The following is a 21414-nucleotide window of genomic DNA, read 5'->3' on the forward strand; positions in this document are numbered from 1 at the left end:
ATCATTTAATTATGCGGCGGCATCTGGCTCTCGTATATCATAAGAGAAAACATGTAGTTGTTTAAAGAGTTAGATTGTTACACCACTGGGTACTATGTCCGGTTGTCAATAATACAGTGTGGCCAGTTTTCTGGGACAACTGTTTCAAGGGCCAGTTATCAGTGAAGAAATTTCCCAAATAGTCCATAACGATTTGGAGGTCCCAAGTGAAACGCTATTTCCTTTCAGATGGTCTTAGCTGGGAAATACCCTTCATGAATCGTTTAACGAGAGGGTCAGCCCCGATGTCGTAATTCAGAGTTAAAGTGAGCGCCGAGCGGTGGCTGTTAAATGTTCCATCTGCAACCTGTAGCGTCCAGTACGTGCTGAAGAAAAACAAGAACTTGATTGGGCTTAGCCGAAAACATCGGCACCTTGTGTTCAATGCAGTAAGACCGCCACATTTTCCACGTAGAATTATATTGTAATATTGTTGACTTGGCCACCGAATGGATGATGGTATTTATGGCTTCCTCAGGGACATTTCGGAAACTAAATGCTTGGCTGATAAAAGTCCTGCCACCATGGTAAGCTGAGTTGACAGGGGGTGTGGTCGACTGCAAGGTAAAGATAACAGACCTGAACTTGGCGCAAACGTAGAGGCTCTTGTGTAAGTAACTTCAAGAAAATGGAATGCCAAGGTTGTGTGGGCCAGAAAGGCACAACCATAATGCCCTCCGCTTGGGCATTCACAATTCTGTTGAGGCATCTCAAAATTAAACAAAATGGAGGGAAGGCGTAAAAGAAGAAGCCTGTCCATGGAATTGTGAAAGCATCGACATGTTCTGATTCGGGATCGCGCAGTAGAGATACGTATCTTCGACACTTGTGGTTAGCTTTAGAAGCAAAGAAATCAATTTGTGGAGCACCAAATCGTAACGTGATTTGGTTGAAGGCTCCGTCCGACAACTCATATTCGGTTTCCTCGGGAAGCCTGCGTGATGTCGTGGGGATGTTCGTTCACGGCACGCAGCTCGTGACCCGAACTTGTTGAAGGTTCGTCCGCGCCACGCAGCACGCGACCCGAACTTCCGAATCTGCTACTGTATCTTTCCCCGAGTTAATCATTGAAGCAAAAAACCATAAATTTCTTTCTTCGCAAAATTCCCAAATATCTCTTGCTAGGTTAGACAGCGCTGGGTATTGTATACTGCCCATGCGGTTTATGTATGATAATACAGTTGTATTATCCGTTCTGATTAAAATGCTGCAAGATTCTTTATACTTTGCAAGGGATTTTAATGCGTAAGCAATTGCCAAGAGTTCTAGATAATTTATGTGATGTTGTGATTCAGTAGCAGTCCACCAACCCTGTGTCTTCTCTTCGTCGCAACAGACTCCCCAGCCAGTAAGAGACGCGTCAGTATAAATTACAAGGTCGTAGTTGTCAAAACGTATGTCATTATGAGCGTTTTGAATTGCTGATTCCCACCATAAGAAATCATTCTGCAGGGTTGAAGAACGGGACATGTAGGTGTCATAATTCATATGGTGATCTCTTAACGCTTTGAACTTCTCCCGCTCGGATGCTTTAGTGTACATTAGTCCGTACTTTATCGCCGGACAGGCCGATACAAGTGTCCCTATAAACTGGGCAAAAAACCCTAATTGAACAGCGGCTTCGGCTTTTGAAATCGCGAATCATATTAAGAGTCTTCTTGCGCTTTTCTAGAGGAAGGGAAATTGTCATGGTGTGGCTGTCCAAGATGAAAACCGAGAATTTGCATCTCTGTGATGGAATAGTTTGGGATTTATCCCAATTGATTAAAAACCCCAATGAAGTTAACACCTGGGCAACCACAGACACATTTCGAGAGCAAGCATCCCACGAGTACCCAAAGATGAGAAAATCGTCCAGGTAGATCACGCAACAAATGCCACGAGAGCGTAAACTGGATGCAATAGGGCGTGTGAGCTTTGTAAAAACCAAATGGCATACAAGTGAATTCATATATTTAATTGGCCAGGATGTTCGAACCGAAGATATTTTCGATGTTCAGTGTCTACGTTTATCAGAAAATAGGCATCCTGCAGGTCAATCGTAGACATGTAGCAGCCCTTTTGCATTAGCCGGGCGGCTGTTCGGTGATCTTCCATTTGAAGATGAGAAGTGGCCACAAATGTATTTAGTTGCTTAAGATTTAAAATGAAACGATCTTTCCCATTCGGTTTTTTGACTAGAAAAATTGGGGAAATGAACTGATCGTTGCGCGGCAGGCATTTGCGGACTGCGCCCTGAGCTAACAGGTGCTGGACGGCGCGGGTGATTTTTCCCTTTTCGGAGACAGAAGAATTTTGGCGCCTGGGAGTAAAGCGTTGCTGAACTTCCCGAGAAAAGGGAATTTTATACCCTGCTATCGGTCCAGCAACGTTCGACTAGTAGAGATTGACCGCCATACTGAATGAAAATTCCGCAGGCGGCCTGCTATGTGTGGTACCTGTGTTAATGGTGGTGCCTTTCCCGTTGCTGGGTGTACGAGGGAGTTTTCGGTCCTTTTTGTGTGCCCCCCCCCCCCTCCGTTGACGAGACGGACCTGGCCGGTTTAAACTCTGGCGATAGGAACCGTGCTGTTGTTGGGTCGTGCGGTAAGCCGGCGTCGAAGTGTGACAACCTATTTCACCTGCAGCATCGAATGCAGCCGAACCAGGCGTTGCCTTGCCACGCAGGCGACGGCCAACGTCGTCGTGGGGATGTTCGTTCACGGCACGCAGCTCATGACCCGAACTTTTTTTAAAAGGTTCGTCCGCGGCACGCAGCACGCGACGATTTTTAGATAAGCAAAACATCAGGTGGGTAAACCTTGCCCGGCTTGGGTGAGAAGCGGCAAAACTTGACTTGCGGAGGTGTTGTGATTTGTAATAATTTCATTAATGCTTTTTCCCCAGGAAGCTAGGCCCCTGGCCCAACTGCGCTTGAGCGGCGCACCGAGAGTCGTCACGGGTTTGATTTGGGCCCGACAAAATAGTTCTGACGATCGGATTCAGTTTTGATGGGATTAATAAGAATTCGCCATTAGACGGGATGACAACGTCTTTCAAAAGGGTCGATTTTTTGGCCGGATCTAAGCCCTGGCAGCAAATTCTTTTCCAGCTGGCTGACAAGGTCGAGCGAAACTGATACGGGGCCGCTGCTGATGGGCCGGTCTCACCGAGCATTTCCGGTACGTGCGGATCGAGCGCCACGTCATCGTGTTCCTGGAAATACCGGCTGTGCAGCGTCAAGGTTAGCTTCTCGATCGTTCAAGTGCGTAGGTTCAGACTGCACGGATTGGTTAGAATTGTCAACCTATTTTACCTGCAGCATCGAGTGCAGCCGAACCAGACGTTGCCGTGCCACGCAGGCGACGGCCAACGTCGTCGTGGGGATGTTCGTCCACGGCACGCAGCTCGTGACCCGAACTTTTTTAAAGGTTCGTCCGCGGCACGCAGCACGCGACCCGAACTTGGGGAATACCTTGGGGGACTTCGATGTCTTCGCAATCGTTTCCAAAGCTCTCGGCGGTCGTCCTCTGACCTGGAGGAAGAGCGATGACGACGTTTGCGGTATTTGTGATGACCCATTGTTCAGTCACAGGCGACGAGCGGACGTGCGACGTGCCAAGCTCGAGCACTAGAAAACGAATGAACCCATACCGCACCGATTGTGGAGGGAGAGGAGAGTCTACCAGAGTTTCTCCACTCTTTAAACCTAGTGCCACAGCAGTACCGGAAAGCGATACTACATGTTTTCTCTTATGATATACGAGAGCCAGATGCCGCCGCATAATAGCAATTTTCTCTTGACTACACGAAGAAACCTGCTTATCATTACATTACTTTTACTACTTTTACAACTTCAGCTTGAGGAGTGTTGGGAGAGGGTTGTGACGATCGTCTAATTTTATATTTTTTCTCCATTTTATTGCTTGTCCAAGATGTCGTCTGTTTATCTGTCGTCAATAATTTACTAAATAGACCAGTTACTATAAAATATGAAATAATAAAACGTTAACTAAAAATTTGTTGACGTCATCACAAAATTTGAATAAATAAATAATATTCACCTGCGGTTTAATAATATTCGACTACAAAATGAAATTTAACTAAATGTATAAAATTTGGTAACAATTGGGACGGTCATTCTGTCTAATAAAAACTGACACACAGGTCAGACAGACGGAAACAGGAGACCAATTTTTTCGTATTCTAGGGGTCTTCAAACGTCGAGAAAACATGAAAGTAGCAAGTCGCGCGATGGACTCGATTACTATACTTCCTTAGCTTAGCCCAGGGGGTCATTCATATGTGTATGTGTAATATCTTCGATTGGAAATGATAATGACACAGGTGAAAAGTACGTAAGCACAACATCAGAAAGCATTTTTTTTTCGAATTGGTTTCACAATTATCGCTATCCTTTCTCCATCTAGTGGAGTGATTTCCTGCACGCCGCCCTCTGCATGTCCTTCTTCCACACGATTGTTGTGTCTGTGAGTTTGTTTGCGACGTATGAAGTCGCGAATAAACAAGTTAAACAATATGAATTTATTTTGGAGATTCTTCTGCATTCATTAATGTAACGTAGAATTTTAGTTCTGTCTGTAACATCCATTGCAGTGATTGATGTATCATACTGATAACCAGAGACGTGAAATTTTAGTTCATGCGACTCCCACGACTTTCCTTCAATAGCGCGGGCTGTTATTGTTTCGCTTCGCCCACCGCTGCATATTCGGTTGCGCGACACTGGACTGGCAATGATAATGAGTAGTGGGAGAACTTTTCGAGCGCACGAACTAATTTTGTCCGTCTTTACTGATAACAATGGAAAACTATGAATTGTTATAAAGCACACGGATAAGTGTGATTAATAATAACAGTATCTATTGTATTCTCACACTGTAGAGACAATCGGATGCCTTTTTGTTTTGATGGGGAAAAATATTGCAACGCTGTAGGATTCATACTCGGAACTTCCACTTGGAAAGCAACTCTCTAGGTCTTACACCCATAACGCTTAGCTTACGGAGTTGTGTATGACGTGGCAAAAGAGAAGGAAACCCTGTATGACCAAATCTAAAAAATATGAATGCAATGATAAATTACAAGTATAGATTGATCATATTTTGCACAGTTTAGCTAAGATTTACTCAGCAAAATTTTGAACTGATGTCGTCAATTTTGTTGTTTTATATTTTTTTTTTCCAAAAATCTGAACATTTCGGGTAAAAACTCAATACGGAATCATAAACTACTCGTATATGTGTAGACGATGTTATTTCATACAATTTAAAACCCATTTACTATAATAATAATAATAAATCTTTATTTGTCCTAATTAAAATTTTTACACACGTCAGAAGAAGCTAGTAAATACATCGAACATAATTTTATAAAAATAAATAACAATTTTTAAAAGAAACAAATTAGAATTAACTCTATAAATATATATGATCTACTATATAATAAATTAACCACCACTAGATAGTAACACCAGGTCTTTAAAATTGTTATTTAGGTATTCATCTAATGAATAAAATGCCCTTCGTATCAAATATTGTTTCACATTTTTTAGAAAATCATGACTGTTGTATCTACGTACTTCGTTAGGCAAAGTGTTCAAAAATTTTATGCAAAAATAATTAATGGCATCCCTCGACTTAGTGAGACGCAAGTTTCTGAAACAAATATCCTCGTGTCTAGTCCTGTAGTTGTGATAGAGGTTGACTTTGGGATATAATTCTGTATGCCGAGTAATAAATTCCAAACATCGATAAATATAAAGCGAAGGAAGTGTAAGTATTTTTAGTGACTTGAAGTACGCTCTACAATCTTCTCTGTATCCTATATTAGCTATTATTCTGATTGATCTTCGTTGTAGTTTAAAGAGTCGTGATAAAGATGATGAGTGCCCCCAGACTAAAATGGAATAATTGAGAAGAGAGTGTATCAGAGCATAATAGGCCATACATAAACAGTTTAAAGAAAGATTATTAGCCAAATTTCTTAAAAGGAAGGTATTTTTTGAAATTTTATCTGACATATAATTACCGTGCTGACACCAAGTAAGTTCCTTATCGATAATGACTCCTAAGTACTTTGTATATTCCGCACATTCGATGGAACATTCGCAGGGTCTTAATGTGAAGAGCATTGAGACACATTTTGTTTTATTTAAATGGAGTCTATTTGCACTGAACCACTCTGCGGCTTTCTTCATAGAATTTTGATTGGCGTTGAAGGCAAGGTCGGCAGTTACTCCTGCTGTACCAATGCAAGTATCATCAGCGTAGAGAGTTACATCAACTTCTTTAAGGTAGTCTGGAAGATCGTTTGTATATAGCAAGAACAATATTGGTCCCAAAATGGACCCTTGAGGAACCCCATAATTAACAGAATAAGTACAAGATGATCTGTTTTCAATGGATACGCTTTGCGTTCTATTTTTAAGGTAACTCATAATCAGATTTATACTCGGTGGTTGGAAATTATAGTAATATAATTTTCTTAACAGAATATCGTGAGTTACGCAATCAAAAGCCTTACTGAGATCTAAGAAATGGGTTGAGTAAGATTCTTTACGTTCAAAGCTCTGGATTATCTTATCGACTAGTGCACTGATGGCTGTAGAAGTAGAGAGGCCTTTACGGAAACCAAATTGTTGTAATGTCAGAAGGTTATATTTGTTTAGATATTCCGTAATCTGCTGTAGCATTAGTTTCTCAAAAATTTTCGAAAAAATTGGTAATAATGATATTGGCCTGTAATTGCCAATATCATCAGGATCGCCTTTTTTGTATATAGGAACCACACTGGCTCGTTTGAGACAATCAGGGAATAAATTCACTTCAATGCAGGAGTTTATCAGATCGGTAAGCGGTTGTATTAATATGTCTTTAAGGGATTTAATAAGTGGTACTGTAAATCCATAAATGTCTTTCGAATTATTATTTCGTAAGCTAACAAAAGCATCTCGTACTTGGATATAAGTTACTTGTTTAAAATTAAATGAGGTATTTATATTAGGTATATTTGTCATTAAGCTAATGGGATCAAATTTTGGGGGAGCCAAGGTTGAAATGATGTCTGTAGCAATATTTGTAAAAAAGGCATTAAATTCATCAGGTGTTATGGCAAAAGTTTGCTTAGGTTGTTTTTTGGGATTTTTACATTTGATCAATTTCCACATTGCTTTAGGACTATTTTTGTTTAATCTAATATATTTATCATTAGCTTGTTTTTTTTGCATTTTTAATAGCTATATTGTATTTACGTCTAAATTCCAGTAACAACGATTTGAGTTCTAAAGTTCCATGCAATTTATAAGCTTCGGAAAGCAATTTTAATGTTTCTCTCATCTTTTGAAGTTCTGTTGAAAACCAATCATTACTTGGAATTTTGCTTCTATTATAACAGACTATAGTTTTTACAGGAAATGCAATATACTAGTTATATAAGATGGTATTAATGAACATGTTAAACTTATTGTTAATATCAATATCAGATTTTACAAAGTCCCAATTAACTGCACTTAATAGATTGAAAAAAAATAATTTACCATGATTCGTGAGGGGTCTTGTAAGTTTGAATTGTTTTTCTTGTGTTTTAAAAATTTGAGAAATATTAATAGCTGCTCCTCTATGTTCTGACAGATGGGTCTCAAAAGCACTCACCTTTATGTTTTCACTTGAGAAATTGCAAAATACATTGTCAATACAGGAACTTCCCCTTGTTGGAAAAGTCACTAAAGGTTGGAATTAGTATACGTTTCTGTTTATAATTAATGATATTAAGTACCTTAACTAAAGTTTCAATAAAAACATCATAATCACCACTGGGTGATCTATACAATGATATTAACAATACATCAAATTTATGTACATATATGCCGATTAATTCACAATGAATTTCTTTGGATATATTAGTTAGTTGTGGTAGGTCTTCATACTGTAGGGAAGGATCTATGCATTGAACCACGCCACCATGAGTGTGAATCACTCTCGAAACAGAATCAGCCACTCTAAAATTATTAATTGTAACGCATTCTGTTTCATCACTGGTTAACCAGTGCTCACTTATGCACAAGACACTAAAATTATGATTATGTAAAATAGCTTCTAGCTGATTAATTTTATTCCTGATGGACTGTATATTTAAAAACAAAATTCTCAAGTCAGATATTTTTTGATTTTGCGGTGGTTGCTATATATTGTTATATTTTGTTTTAGCCTGGGCACGTTGCACTTGTTTTTTAAGTACTTCACATTTTGGGTCAAAACGTGAGTGATTAATGTCTAAGTCTAATTTCAAATTCTTATTTGCTCTGATGCAATTAATACACGACGTTTCTCCCTTTTCACATTCAATTTCGACGTGTTCACGACTGTCACAGTTTAGACAAATCTTTGTCCCTTCTTTACAAAATTTCGCTGTATGATTGTAACCACCGCAATTGTAGCATCGAATTATTCCAAAATGCTCAAAAATTCGACATTCATCCCAATGTATAAGAACTGTTTTTAATTTGATAAATTCTAAAAATGACTTTGGATCGACTTCTACTATCGCCTTATATTTTTTTTTTTCATTTTCTTGCAGATAACAAGTTTCCATGTGTTTATAAGATCCTTCAAAGTACTGTTTTGTCTAGTTATGCATCTTTTTAGAGACTCTTCATTATATGATTGGCTTAAACCAACAATTTTTATCATGGGATTTCTTAACCCAGGTTTTCGAATTGTGTAATCCTCGCCGAGTTTTTGCGTACTAATGTTATGTAGTTTAGTAATATCTTCTTTCTTATTGCACCCGATAACAACACCTCCATTTCTCAGTTGTTTAACGTGGTTTACTCCTATGTCTTCAGCAACGGGGTCAATTGTTTGTTGTATTGATTCCAGAGTAACTTTGCTGGTTTGATTAGTTTTTGGTTTTATAATAACTACATCCTGTTTCTTTACTATATCGCTGAATTTTGGCTTAGCTTGCAAGTTTTCCGTTATAGAGTGGATCTCGCTAAATTTGTGCTCAATGGTTTTATTAATTTCATTCTTAAATTTGGTGAAGTGATGAAAAAGTTCATTTTTCAATTCGTCGACTAGACTTTTTGTGTCACTATCACTGGTATTAGTTTTTTCGAAGCGTTCACCTTCTAATTGCTGATTAATGGAAGATTCCAATTGTCGTAGTTCGTTTTTTAGGTACGATATTTTTGTTCGTAAAGCCTCATTTTCCGTTCGTAGTTTTGTTATAATTACCTCCTGGGCTTCTGCACCATTTTCAGACATGCCAATAGACATTTCATCCTCCGATAGTGGTAGTGGTGTCTAATGTTTAAAACACATCATTTCGTTCTCACTTAATAGTTCACATTTTTTCCCTCGATTTGATAGTACGTGGACACAACTTTTATGGTAAACCTCTTTACACTTTACACAAGTTATAATAGCATTTACGGCTTTTAAGTTACATCTTTTACAAATTTTATCACCATTTGCTCTTGGAGCGACATCGGACACAACTTTCTGCTGCAACATCACACAGTAGCTATGTACAATGTTGAAGTGACGTGATCACATTATTGGTAGTAGAACGACCTGATCTGAAGCCAAATTGGTTATCTGTAAAAACTTTTTTATCTTCAAAATACGCAGTAAGTGGTATGCTCATAATTTTCTCCAAGACTTTAGAGAAGGCTGGTAATATGGAAATAGATCTCTAGTTGTTTTTGTCATTCGCTTCACCCTTTTTATATATCGGAATAACTAGGCTCCGTTTCAGATAGTTTGGGCTACTTATAACATCAGTTATTACTTTCAACAGTTCTATACTCATGCCATAGATGTCCTTGACTTTTTTTGCTTTTAAGCTACGAAGGATATCTCTTACGAGGCTAATGGATACCTCACTAAAGTTAAAATAATCACAAATATTATCAGTATCACACATTTTTTTCCTATAATCTGTGTAAATGTGGAAAATTTGGCATTCAAATCTGTGTTCAAATCATTGATAAACGTCCAATCAGCATTCTCTAATAGGTGGTAGAACCTGTTTTTACCCGCTTGGGTTATTACAGAATGGGATTACCGATCCCAATATGATGACACATAACTGAAATTAATACCTTGGTAATCACATGTAGCGACATTTATTGGTGATGCCGAACACAGAACGGAGTCAATACTAGAGAAAACATTGTCAATACAGTTATTTTATCGAGTTGGAAATTGAACCATTTGGATTAAACCGAAACTTAACATTAAATTACAAAGAACATGACAATTTTTATCACATGTATTGAACAACACGTTAAAGTCACCTCCAACTAGCACGTTCATGTTGACGGTATCCACCAAAGTCAAGGATTCTGAAAGTCACTACTTGGCCCATGATACAGAGTGATCACAACTAACTCGATTTGAGGGATAAGGATAGCAGACAATTCAGAAATTTTTTCCACTGAAGGATCCGATATTTGAGTAAGAATTCGGCATTCAAGAGTTCATGTGTCATAATAAGTGAACCTCCATAACCGAGGCCTTGTCGACAGAAGTATGTTGGAATCATATAATTATCTATATTGCAGTGCTCCATCTCAAAGGATCTTAGCCAGGGCTCAGTAATACCGATTACTGGGAATAGATTATTGTCACTAGTGTCATTAACAAAAACTTCTAGCTCATCACATTTATTGCGCAGTGATTGCATGTTTAGGAATAGAAAATTTATTTGATATGTCATCCTATTTTGGTTGATTGTTGTTTTTTCGAAAAAACCTACTGATGAAGCTTCCTTCAGGCCACCATTCAGGATTGCTTACAACTACATAGTTAGACTGATTTACATTGACTTTAAAAAATGAAGATGATTCGGGAAACTTGCTTATTTGTTTCTCACAAACAGCTTCGGGAGCAATTTCTTTCACTATATTTAAAATTGTTTCCTCAGATATGTCAGATGCAAATCTTGACACAAAAAAGGAACTTTTCGTTGGGCCATTTTAATAGTGGGGAAGTTTTCCAATTTTTCATTCCAATTGCTTCCTTTGATTTGTCACTTCTTCTGCTCCTTGCTAGGGTCCAGTCATTCTCCTGATTAGTATCTTCATTGGTATTAATTATTTGCGAGTTTGCTGTAATTTTGTGTCGACGCTTCTTACTTTCTCTTCGGATAACGAATCCAAGCTGATAACGGTTTCGGTACTCGAATTTAATTCATCGATACAGGTCCTCACTTGCATTGCCCGATTTAGCTCCTAATCTGGTCTTTTGGTTTTTGCGACATGGATTTTGATTTAGCTACTTCTATTACTGCATTTTTTATTAATGTTTCAAGATCTTGAACAATTATTAGAGACACATTCTCCGACATCGGCACACGGCAAACTGTAACCGTTATCAGTAGAGACGGGTAAAAATAGTTCAAGGGGTCGATTATTTCTTCCACACCTCATTAACCCTGCCAGTCCAGGGTCGCGCGACCGAACATGCAGCGATGGTCTAAGAGAAACAATAACATCGCGCGCTACTGAAGGAAAGTGGTGGGAGTCGCATGGCCTAAAACTGCATCTCTTTAGTTATCAGTCTCATAAAGTTGTCATAAAAGGTCGAGAAAACCTAAAAGTGCAGAATCGGCCGACTGATTTGATTACAATATGTTCTTCGCTTACGCTCAGGAAGTAAAAAATCAAAATTAGATGTACCGTGTCCGATGCTTCTCAGTACATTCAACATTTAGCAAAAATCAGCAATCACTGAAGAGTAAGAACAACATTCAGAAACAAATTGTTCTTATTTAATGAATTAAAGAAATCAAATGACGATGTGCTAGTCTTCTCATCCGAACATTATATCTTTAGCTAACTAGGGCACAATTTTCAAAGTGGTACAAGAACCGAATGTTCGGATGAGAATACTAGTACAATTAAGGTCTAACTTCGTAAAATCGTTTGATCTGTTTAATTTTGGTACGTCTTCTCATCTCAACACTACTATCTTTATTTAATTAGATAAACGATTAAAGAAATATTGCCTGTATGAAAATATGTATGCGCATCTATAAACTAGATAGAATTGGTTACTTGGAATAAGGTTTTCTTTAAGCAGAAGCCTTACCTGTCCTGCTGAAACGGAATGCACAATAGAACCTAAATTCGGATACAAATCGCCGATGTTACAATTTCGCGAACTCTGAGCGTAAGCAAAGGAAGTATTCTAATCGAGTCCATCGGCCGACTCTCTACTATTGCATTTTCTCAACATATCATGACCCCTAGAGGACGAAAAAACAGGTCTCCCGTTTCCGTCTGTCTGTCCGTCTGTCTGTCTGCCGTCCCGGATTTTTATTAGACAGATAATTTCCGAAAGTACTAGACCGATTGTTGTCAAATTTTGTATTTATATTAGGCATATCATGTAGATGGTAAAACGCTAACCAAAATTTGTCTAGTCTTTCCCTACCACTAATGTAATGACGTCACTTCAAAATTGTACAGATTATTTGCTTATTAGACTCTGGACTGTAAATATAAAGCTAAACTTAGCACCGCCCACCTCCTTTCTCAATTTTACTAACCTATTTTATTTCTGTAGAAATTAAATTTTGCTTTGACAAACGGCAGAATGTCAGATTTAACACAAAGTCAAAACTGACCCCACCCACCCACCCCTATTCCATTTTTATGACTCATTTTATTGCCTCTGAGACGTAAGTTGAAATTTATATTAACAAATAACCGCTAATCTTGTCCTAATGTTTTTCATACAAGTTTAATTTTTATTCTAAAAACGACTTTGCCGTCAGGATATACATAGAAATACTTAAAAATCACTTTAAAGTAGCCACAGTGAGGTACAACTGTAACTTCCTCAGACCAATCAAATGATTTATTAAGGCGGAGCTCGTGCAAGTGGGAGGAGCATCAGTAATGTTTTTTTCAAGGATAATTCTCACGTCTGGTACATCTTCTCACAGTTTTAGAGGTTAAATAATATAATAATGTTGTCATTGGTTAACAATATTAATAGTAGTCACTAGAATCAAGAGAGAGGAGGTGGGGGACGGGGCTATAACTTGCTTACTTACTGTAGAAAAAAGCCAAACTTAGCTCCGCCCACCGCCGTCCTCCATTTCACTGGCTTATTTTATTTATTGTTAAAAGGAATTGAATTTTGATTTGATAAGCGGTAGAATCTAAAATTTAAATCAAAATAGAACGTGGCCCCACCCACCCCTCCTTTTGATAATTTTTTTGGTTCTGAGAAGAAAGTTAAATTTTACGAATAATAGAATTTAGGACTTGAGTTTCTTTATATACCCTTGATTTTCATTCGAAAAACGACTTTGCCATCAGCGTTTATATCAAAATGTTTAAACATCATATAAAATATACACAATGAGCTACAATTGTAAACTCCGCCCCAATTCTCCGACGAATGGAATGATTTATTAAGGTGGAACTTGTACAAGTGGGAGGAGCATTAGTAATATTGCGTTTTAAATGTAGTTATCACGTCTGGTATGCTTATTTAACACCAGCCGAATAATTTCTAGGTATTCTATTTACAACTTATCAATTTTCTCATAAAGAGTTTAGCAGAATTACCCGAAATTCGACTAATTGGGTCCTAAATTGTATCAAGTAACAGTCTTGCACATGTACTTTATGACTCCGAATTGAGATTTTACCCGAAATGTCTACATTTTTGGAAAAAAAAATCAAAATTTGGAAACAACATTTTGACATTTAATTTGGAATCTACAAAACTGGTTGCTTTGAAATCTTGTAGATGTTTTAAGGTTATGAAGAGCATAATAAATTTTTAGTCAAAATATATTTGCTTATACCTTCGAAAAAATCGATGACATCACTCCAAAATTTTGCTAAATAAATTCTATCTAAAAGCGAGGAAAGTTCTGTCGAAACAACTTTCGACCATTTTTTTTGCTAGTAGTGTGTTTCATGTTTACCTCTTAATAAAAGAAAAGCAGGAAAAGAGTTAACGAAGAGTCCAGAAGTTCTCACACATTTCCTCCTGGATGAATATTAACCTTAAAATCAGCATGGAGAGATCTCAGCGAATTTTAGTGAAGGTACAAAAAATAGAGCACCTATGAGAGATGGCAAAAAAGAAAGAAAAAAAGGATGACACTGGAGGTGGTCTAAGACATCAGAATTCAACAAGACATCAGGACTTAGATTAGGACTCTCGGTCGTGTGAATTCAAAATTTTTCAAGTTTGCAGCTGTCACGGAAAAACTAAGAAACGAAAAGTATTGGGAAGTTTGAAGAAGAATTCAAAACAAAAAGTGTCTATAACAGTTCTACTTAGAGAATATAAAATATAAAAGTATCTCGAGTTCGATACAGAAGGGACAGCGAAGATCGAAGTTAACGTCAGCGTGAAAAAAAAATATTTTTTTTGCAACCTCTGTAAATGGCAACAAAGATACGAACCGACAAGCAAACCACAACTTTAACAACTAAAACAAATTGCCGGTGGGGATGATTTGACTAGTTTTGGTTAGCATTTTACCATCTATATCAAGCAAAACTTTTAAATACGTGTTGACAAAAATTTATCCTATTTTACAAAAGTCACTCACATTCTAATCATTTATTTTCGGAGTATGCTGGCCAGATGCCTGAAAATTTCAGTGAAGGACTTTTGAATGAAATAAAATGTAAAAACTTTGGTTAACATGTTAATAGTTATTTCAAGTGTACTATTTCAGCACAACACATATTTCTCTATTAGCACTTGAACGTTGACACTGTATATGTATAAAAGTGCTAAGTATTTTGGAACTCATGTCTCTGGGGTTCGCCTACATTTATTGTGTCACAAAGGGTTTCTTATACATTCACAGAAAATAGTTTGAATTTAGACAACAAGTCAAGCTAAATAAAAACCTCAATAATGTTTTAGCACACTAAGTGAAAACTAGCCGGAGCAAAGCCATTACTGCGAATTCTCGCATTTCAGTTTATTTCTTTCGCTTGCAAATCAGATCCAGCGTCCATGGCTCTTCTAAATTCTAAGAAGCGACAACTGGGGTAGCAACTAAACTTCTTGTAAAATATATCCAACAAAAAACGATCCTTCCTGCGACTTGATAAATTATGCAGGAGGCAACGTATTCTTAAGAAATCAAGTCAGGACTACACAGTATATTACAAAAACACAGAAAAAACTTTCTTCCTAATTTATCGCAGATTTATTCTTTGATTGAAATGCAACACTTCTATTTTTTACTGCATACTGCATGAAATTTCGTTTATTGGGTTGACATCATGTCCGGAAACATAAAAGTCAGATTTAGCTACCTCACCTTGAACTCGAACAGTATGAAAGTGTAGCGTTTTAATTATCTTTCTTTTATTTGTGGATGCTACAAATCGGTGGTAACACGTATCTATTTTCGTTGCGTAAATGGTTATCTTTCTTTTATTACATTCTTGTATCCAGCTGGATATTCGATCCTTTCGTAGGTTTATTTTCAAAATGTCGACTGTTTGTTGGCCTAAATCAATAACAATTTGTATAATTACTAATTCGATTATGACCATCCTTAATGGAAACGTTGCGTAGTTTGTTAAATTAGGAACGCTCTGTTTAGAGGGACAGGTTGGAATTACCGAGTCGTTTTAATAAAAAATTCATTATCGTTGTGCAAAACCTTAAACAAAGGAAATGTTTTGCTAGAATAAAATTCAAATTGCTAACAACACCCTTGGCTGCCAAATATTTGTATTTGTGCTAAAATATCCATCCGTGAGAAAATTGTAATTATGGCGAATCTCCTTATATTTTTTTGGGAGTTTAATATTTCATGTGAGCAACAAAAATTATGACAGACATAAACTGATGATCAAATTTTCTAAGCGTAGTGTGCTGCTGTTTGAAATCTGAAAATGTAAAATAATCGCTAAGCTTTTAAACGTAAACGTGTTTTCATTGATTGATAATTTAATTCAGTTTCGTGTTACAAAGTGTAGTACAACGTAACAGCAGATATACACTTTTTTCAATTGTTTTGAACTTTCACTCTTTGTAGCACGTAATACATAAAATACAAAATGGAAGAATATATAGCACAGTATTTTGCAAAAAAAGCAAAATATATAAAGTGTAGCAAAATTGTGTATCTGCATACGATAACATACTTAGTTAGAAAAAATTATAAATATGTATATATATATATATATATTATTTTGAGATAAAAAGCGTTCTAAATTTATAATAAAAAGTTTTTTTTTAATTTCCGTTTCAAATTTGCATCCTAGATATCCAGAATTTTTGAAAAAAATTCAAAAGTGAATAACAATATTTAGCAATATAACTTTGAAACTACAAAACCGATTGTTCTGAAATTTAGTAAATATTTTAAGGTTATCGTAATCCTGGTAAATCGTTAACTCTTAGTTTATGTTGACAGTCTACATGTTCTCGCTGTCAAAACAATCATACTGTTGGATATTATGTTTAATTTTGTTAAGTGCGTAACTTTTCTGACTACCATATTTCTCTCAGTAACGCTTATCATGACATTCATTAGGGTTCAGATAATAAAACGCCCATGGTTTAATGGAAGGCTCCAGAGCATCGGTGAATTCCTATAGCGAATCTGTATCCGTGTGAAGAGAATGATACGATCATCCCTCTATTTCGGTTTCAGCCGCAGTCCGTCGGTAACCCTACAGCGACCCCTGTAATCGTCCGCGTCGAGTCGAGTTGTGTGATGCCCCGGAATTATCCAAGCGCTCAACAAAACTATTCAGTAATTACGACGTTGGTTTGTCTAGCTGGATAAGTTATTTCAAGAAGGTGTTTAACTAATTGGGTTGGCCGGCAACTATTTTAATTTAAATATCCGCTGGAAGGGGTGTCTGTAAATATTGATTTAAAAGAAGTTTTACCTTTTATGGTTACTTTTGTACCAAATGTGAAAATTTAAATTAGTTATCAAAATGTTATTTTGATTTCTTAAGTTTTCTGTTTCGTGTTTAGGTTTTTTTGTTTTGGAACTTATTAAGATAAAATGTGGTTCAGGACACACGTACGCTTTTTGTTTGGGTAGATTTTTATTAGACATGATAATCTCCGAAGCTGCTGGATCGATCGCTGTCAAATTTTACACTTATTTTAGAAGTATCATGTAGATAGTGAAATACTAATCAAAAATTGTTTAATAATCCCCACCAACAACTTGATGACGTCCACTCATTATATTGCTTAATTAGGGTCACCTAGATTTTATTAAATAATTTACACCAGTACTTGTGGTTTACGAATCTACCTTGATTTTGTTTATTATTATTATATTTTTGATTATTTAATTCATCTTATTCTTTAGACCAATCATAGGATTTTCCATTACCACTGTGGTTGTCAAGAAATAAAGCGTCATCTTCACAGACGAGAGAATGGTTCATTCTACAGGGTCATTATAAAATATTGTAGTCGAAGAAGGCCATGATTTTGGTGACATTTTGTGCCGCCTTTTTCAGTTTTGTGGAAAGGATTACACTAATATTGGAATTTTTATTTTTAGCGCCACATTAGTTGACATTAGCGGCTGCACTGTTTCAACGCTTCATCAAATTCTGTCAGATGTCAATAATTTTTTTGTTTGTACTGGTACGTTTTCCCTCACTTTGTGCGTTAATTGACTTGTCTTGTTTTCATTTTTGCTGTCTTCCCTTTGTTAGAACTTTAATAAGTGTCTCAAAAAACAGTTTTTATCAAAACTACAGATCATTGTGGAATAATCTCAGGTAATGAACACAGAGGAATAACTATGGTCAGTGTTACAAATGATTTTTTTAGTTCTTTGGCGCAATCATCATGCCTATTACCGTAATGGGGTGTTAAATGAGGATGGGGATGGAGTGTACTCTGTGGAGGCGTCTGAAAACGAGTATCTAGTGAAATGTTCTGTTGTCATTGATGAAGAATCTTTGAAGACGCTATATGGCGAATTATGGCCAGATTTAACGACACTGGTAGCATTTCTAAGTGAAAACCGACGGGGAGACCTCAAGTTAGTGAAGACGTTGTTGAAGACTTAAGGATGAGAATGGAACAAAGTCCGAATAAAGCTTTGTCAAAAATCTTTACTGTCCGGAGTACCATACAGCCCATGTCAGAAAATCGTAAAAGAGAAGTTACATATGCATCCATACAAGATTTTGTTGGTTCAGGAGCTGCAACCAGCTGATTTTCCTTGCCGCGTTAGGTAGCTGATATGGACGATAACGGGATTCTCGATTTGTCGTTCTTTTCTGATGAAGCCTGGTTTCATCTGTTAGGCTATTATGTCAACTGACAGAACTTCAGAATTTGGTGTATAGAAAATACTCACGCTTTTGAAGAAACACCATCACACGCAATGAAGGTTGGTGTGTGGTTAGCAGACGACGATTCATAGGCCTGATACTTTTTCAAGTAAATGAATGTGATCAATAAACAAAATTAGATGTAGAAAGTGTATGTAGGTACTGCAATAAAGTTTTTTATTTTCAGTAACTTTCATTTTTCTTTCGGTGTTAGTTGCATTCTCTTAATTTAAAACTTACTTCAACTTACTGTTTAGTAATAATTGTAATTTTACTATTAGGAAAGTTAAAAATCTTTATTAAACATTCTGTTGTTTCAAGAGATCTCATAATCAGCTACAGAACTCTTAACACTATGCTCCTGAAATTTTATTGGTTTTTTCATCTTTTTTCTTATAGAAATTTTGAAAAATCTTGATATTAGGATGGCCATGTGGGCGTGTTTTGGGTAGAACCTCTTTGACATTCCTGTTATGCAGATCTGGCATGTTTCAGATATCTAGAAACTGCAAAGCTGAAGGTAATGTTTGGACATAGCAATTTTCACCTATTGTAGGGATGAAGATCAAGGATTTCAGTTGTGTTTTTTCAAGAGAAAAGCACCGGTCACAAACCATGTCTGCACCAATATTTTGACGATTCCTTACAATTTACAAACAGAACTTTCGCGGGATCACAACTTTGGCAAAATTATTTACTGCAAAAACTCATTAGGTACTCATAGTGTTCGTTAACTGTGATAAGACTTGCTCTGCCATTGTCCATTACGTGATTTTTCACAATTTTTACCTTCAGGGTACCTATAAAAATGTAATTTTTTAAATAATTACCGTGTTCATTGGTTTCGACAAACTTAACCTCACTTTTTGGATTTCATTATTTGAAAAATTATTGCTTCTTTGCAAAACAGACCAGATGATTTATTCTGTTCAACTCCAATCGACTTTCCAAGGTGTAATTCATGACAAAGCCCTTAAACGTTTTTCTGACAATTTACAATTTTTGAAACTGAAATGTATTGCAGTGGCGTTCACAAATGCTCGATAACACTGCAACCCTTAATGCTCTGGCCTGGCGTCTTTTCGTGTCTATTTAAAATGAAATTAAACCGCGAACCGGGCATTTCAATTTTTGACACATCTGACAGATTTGTTTGGACGTTCGTGACATTTCAAAACAGTTCAAATCATTTTGGTGATTAGCGGCACGAGAAAAATTTCATTTGTTTTTCATAGGTGAGTTGACTACAATATTTTATAATGACCCTGTATTTTCCACAAAATTTGAAAATAGAGTACTGTATTTGTATTTCTGTATTTTCGTCTCTGATACAACAGTCATGAATAAGGTTCAAATCTTACCTTTTTAAAATAGGTGTACCGTCTTATGGACTATCCAAAACTATTAGAAAAAGCACTGCTAACAGTGTAGACGTTCTTGCCTAACTCCAGTTTTTGTGTCAAACTCAACAAAAGACCTACATTTGTGCATAATTGGGGATTTGTGCCCATTGTAACCAAAGTAATCAATGATATCGGTAGTGCTCTGTTATTGAAAGCTGCTTAAATCCATTCTCCATTAATAGACTTGAATGCTTTTCGGATGGTCTATAAATAATTGATTTAATAGAAACAATAATTACATTAATTACTCTATAATACTTAATTCGCAACATGATTAATTGATTAGTGATTATATCAGTACATAGTAGATAATGCTTCTTTTACCCATTTATTGTATCTTCAAGTTTAACTGACCTTAAACCATAGTAACTACTGGTTCGTCAGTCTTACTGATTTATGGAATGATTGTATAGTTATCTTTAATCTTTAATCTTTATTGATCATTCTACAGGTAAAAACCCAGTTACAGAGATCAATGTATACAATATAAAGTACAATAAAGCAATAAAATGACAGGGTACACATAATAGAGACTACAGAACGTTTCACTTTTCCATAACACTTACAGCGGCACGAGCATGACTTAAAATAGAATTTATTGAGTCATGGTGTAAATCACAATCTTGACGAAGAACGTTGTATATGGACATCAATACTGCTACTGGACCTTTGACTGCTACATTGGTACGGCTGTAAGAGAGCTTAAACAACGGAGCATAACGCAGTCCAGGACGAGGAACATTAAACCGAAGGGAACCCAAGATAAAAGGGCAATCAATTTTACCATGAGCTAAATTATATAGGAAACGCAAGACTGTTAACATTCTTCGAGTTTCTAGAGAAGAAAATCGAAATCTATTCAAGAGAATATTGTAGTCGATGCCACGTATAGGATAAGCACCGTCCATTTTAAAGGCGAGAAATTTTAAAAAACGTCGTTGCACTTCTTTAATGGACATATTATGTGTTCTACAGATGGGGTACCAGATCAACGCACCATATTCAAGATGAGGTCGCACCAATGAGCAAAACAGGGTCTTCAAAATGGTCAAATTGGTAAAACTTCGACAGTTTCTATATACAAAACCGTATATTTTGAATGCCTTATTGATAGCATTAAATACATGATCTTTAAACATAAGTTGAACATCAAACAGGATACCTAGATCTTTGAAATAAAAGTTGCGGAGTAATACTGTTCCTTCAATTGAATATGGGTATATATTGAAGTTGAATTTTTTTTGCAAAGGATACAATACTGCATTTAGATAAATTTAGGCAAAAACGATTGGAACTACACCACTTGGATAGAACATTGAGACAATTTTGTAACTTGACGCAATCACTAATTGACACGATTTCCATGAAGATCTTTAAATCGTCAGCGAAGAGCAATTTATTACAGGATTCCAGCGCGTAAGTAACATCATTGATGAACATTAGAAATAAAAGGGGTCCAAGTTTGTATCCTTGGGGGACACCTGGTGTTGAGACAAAGACTATAGATTTATCACAGGTGACTTTAACATCGCTGAATATCATATTGGTTTAGAGAACAATATTGGTAATAACAAGTTGTCTGCTCTAAACACTTTTTTAAATTTCTATAACTATTTTCAGTTCAATACTATTATGAATACTAATGACAGACTT

At 36.5% G+C, this 21414-nt stretch overlaps 1 protein-coding gene across 1 annotated transcript; it reads right to left on the bottom strand.

The window, feature by feature from the left end:
* Positions 1 to 502: 502 nt before the first annotated feature.
* LOC135136041 (uncharacterized) lies at positions 503 to 1581 on the bottom strand. The gene is made up of 3 exons (XM_064065169.1): positions 1004 to 1581; positions 619 to 973; positions 503 to 571 (listed from the first exon to the last, which is right to left on the bottom strand). The coding sequence occupies exons 1-3, from the start codon at positions 1579 to 1581 to the stop codon at positions 503 to 505; spliced, it is 1002 nt and encodes a 333-aa protein (XP_063921239.1).
* Positions 1582 to 21414: the final 19833 nt, after the last annotated feature.

The sequence above is a fragment of the Zophobas morio genome, unplaced genomic scaffold (genome assembly GCF_036711695.1).
Source record: "Zophobas morio isolate AGI-343-1 ecotype UQ-CSIRO unplaced genomic scaffold, CSIRO_AGI_Zmor_V1 ptg000026l, whole genome shotgun sequence".
NCBI classification, from domain to species: Eukaryota; Metazoa; Arthropoda; class Insecta; order Coleoptera; family Tenebrionidae; genus Zophobas; species Zophobas morio.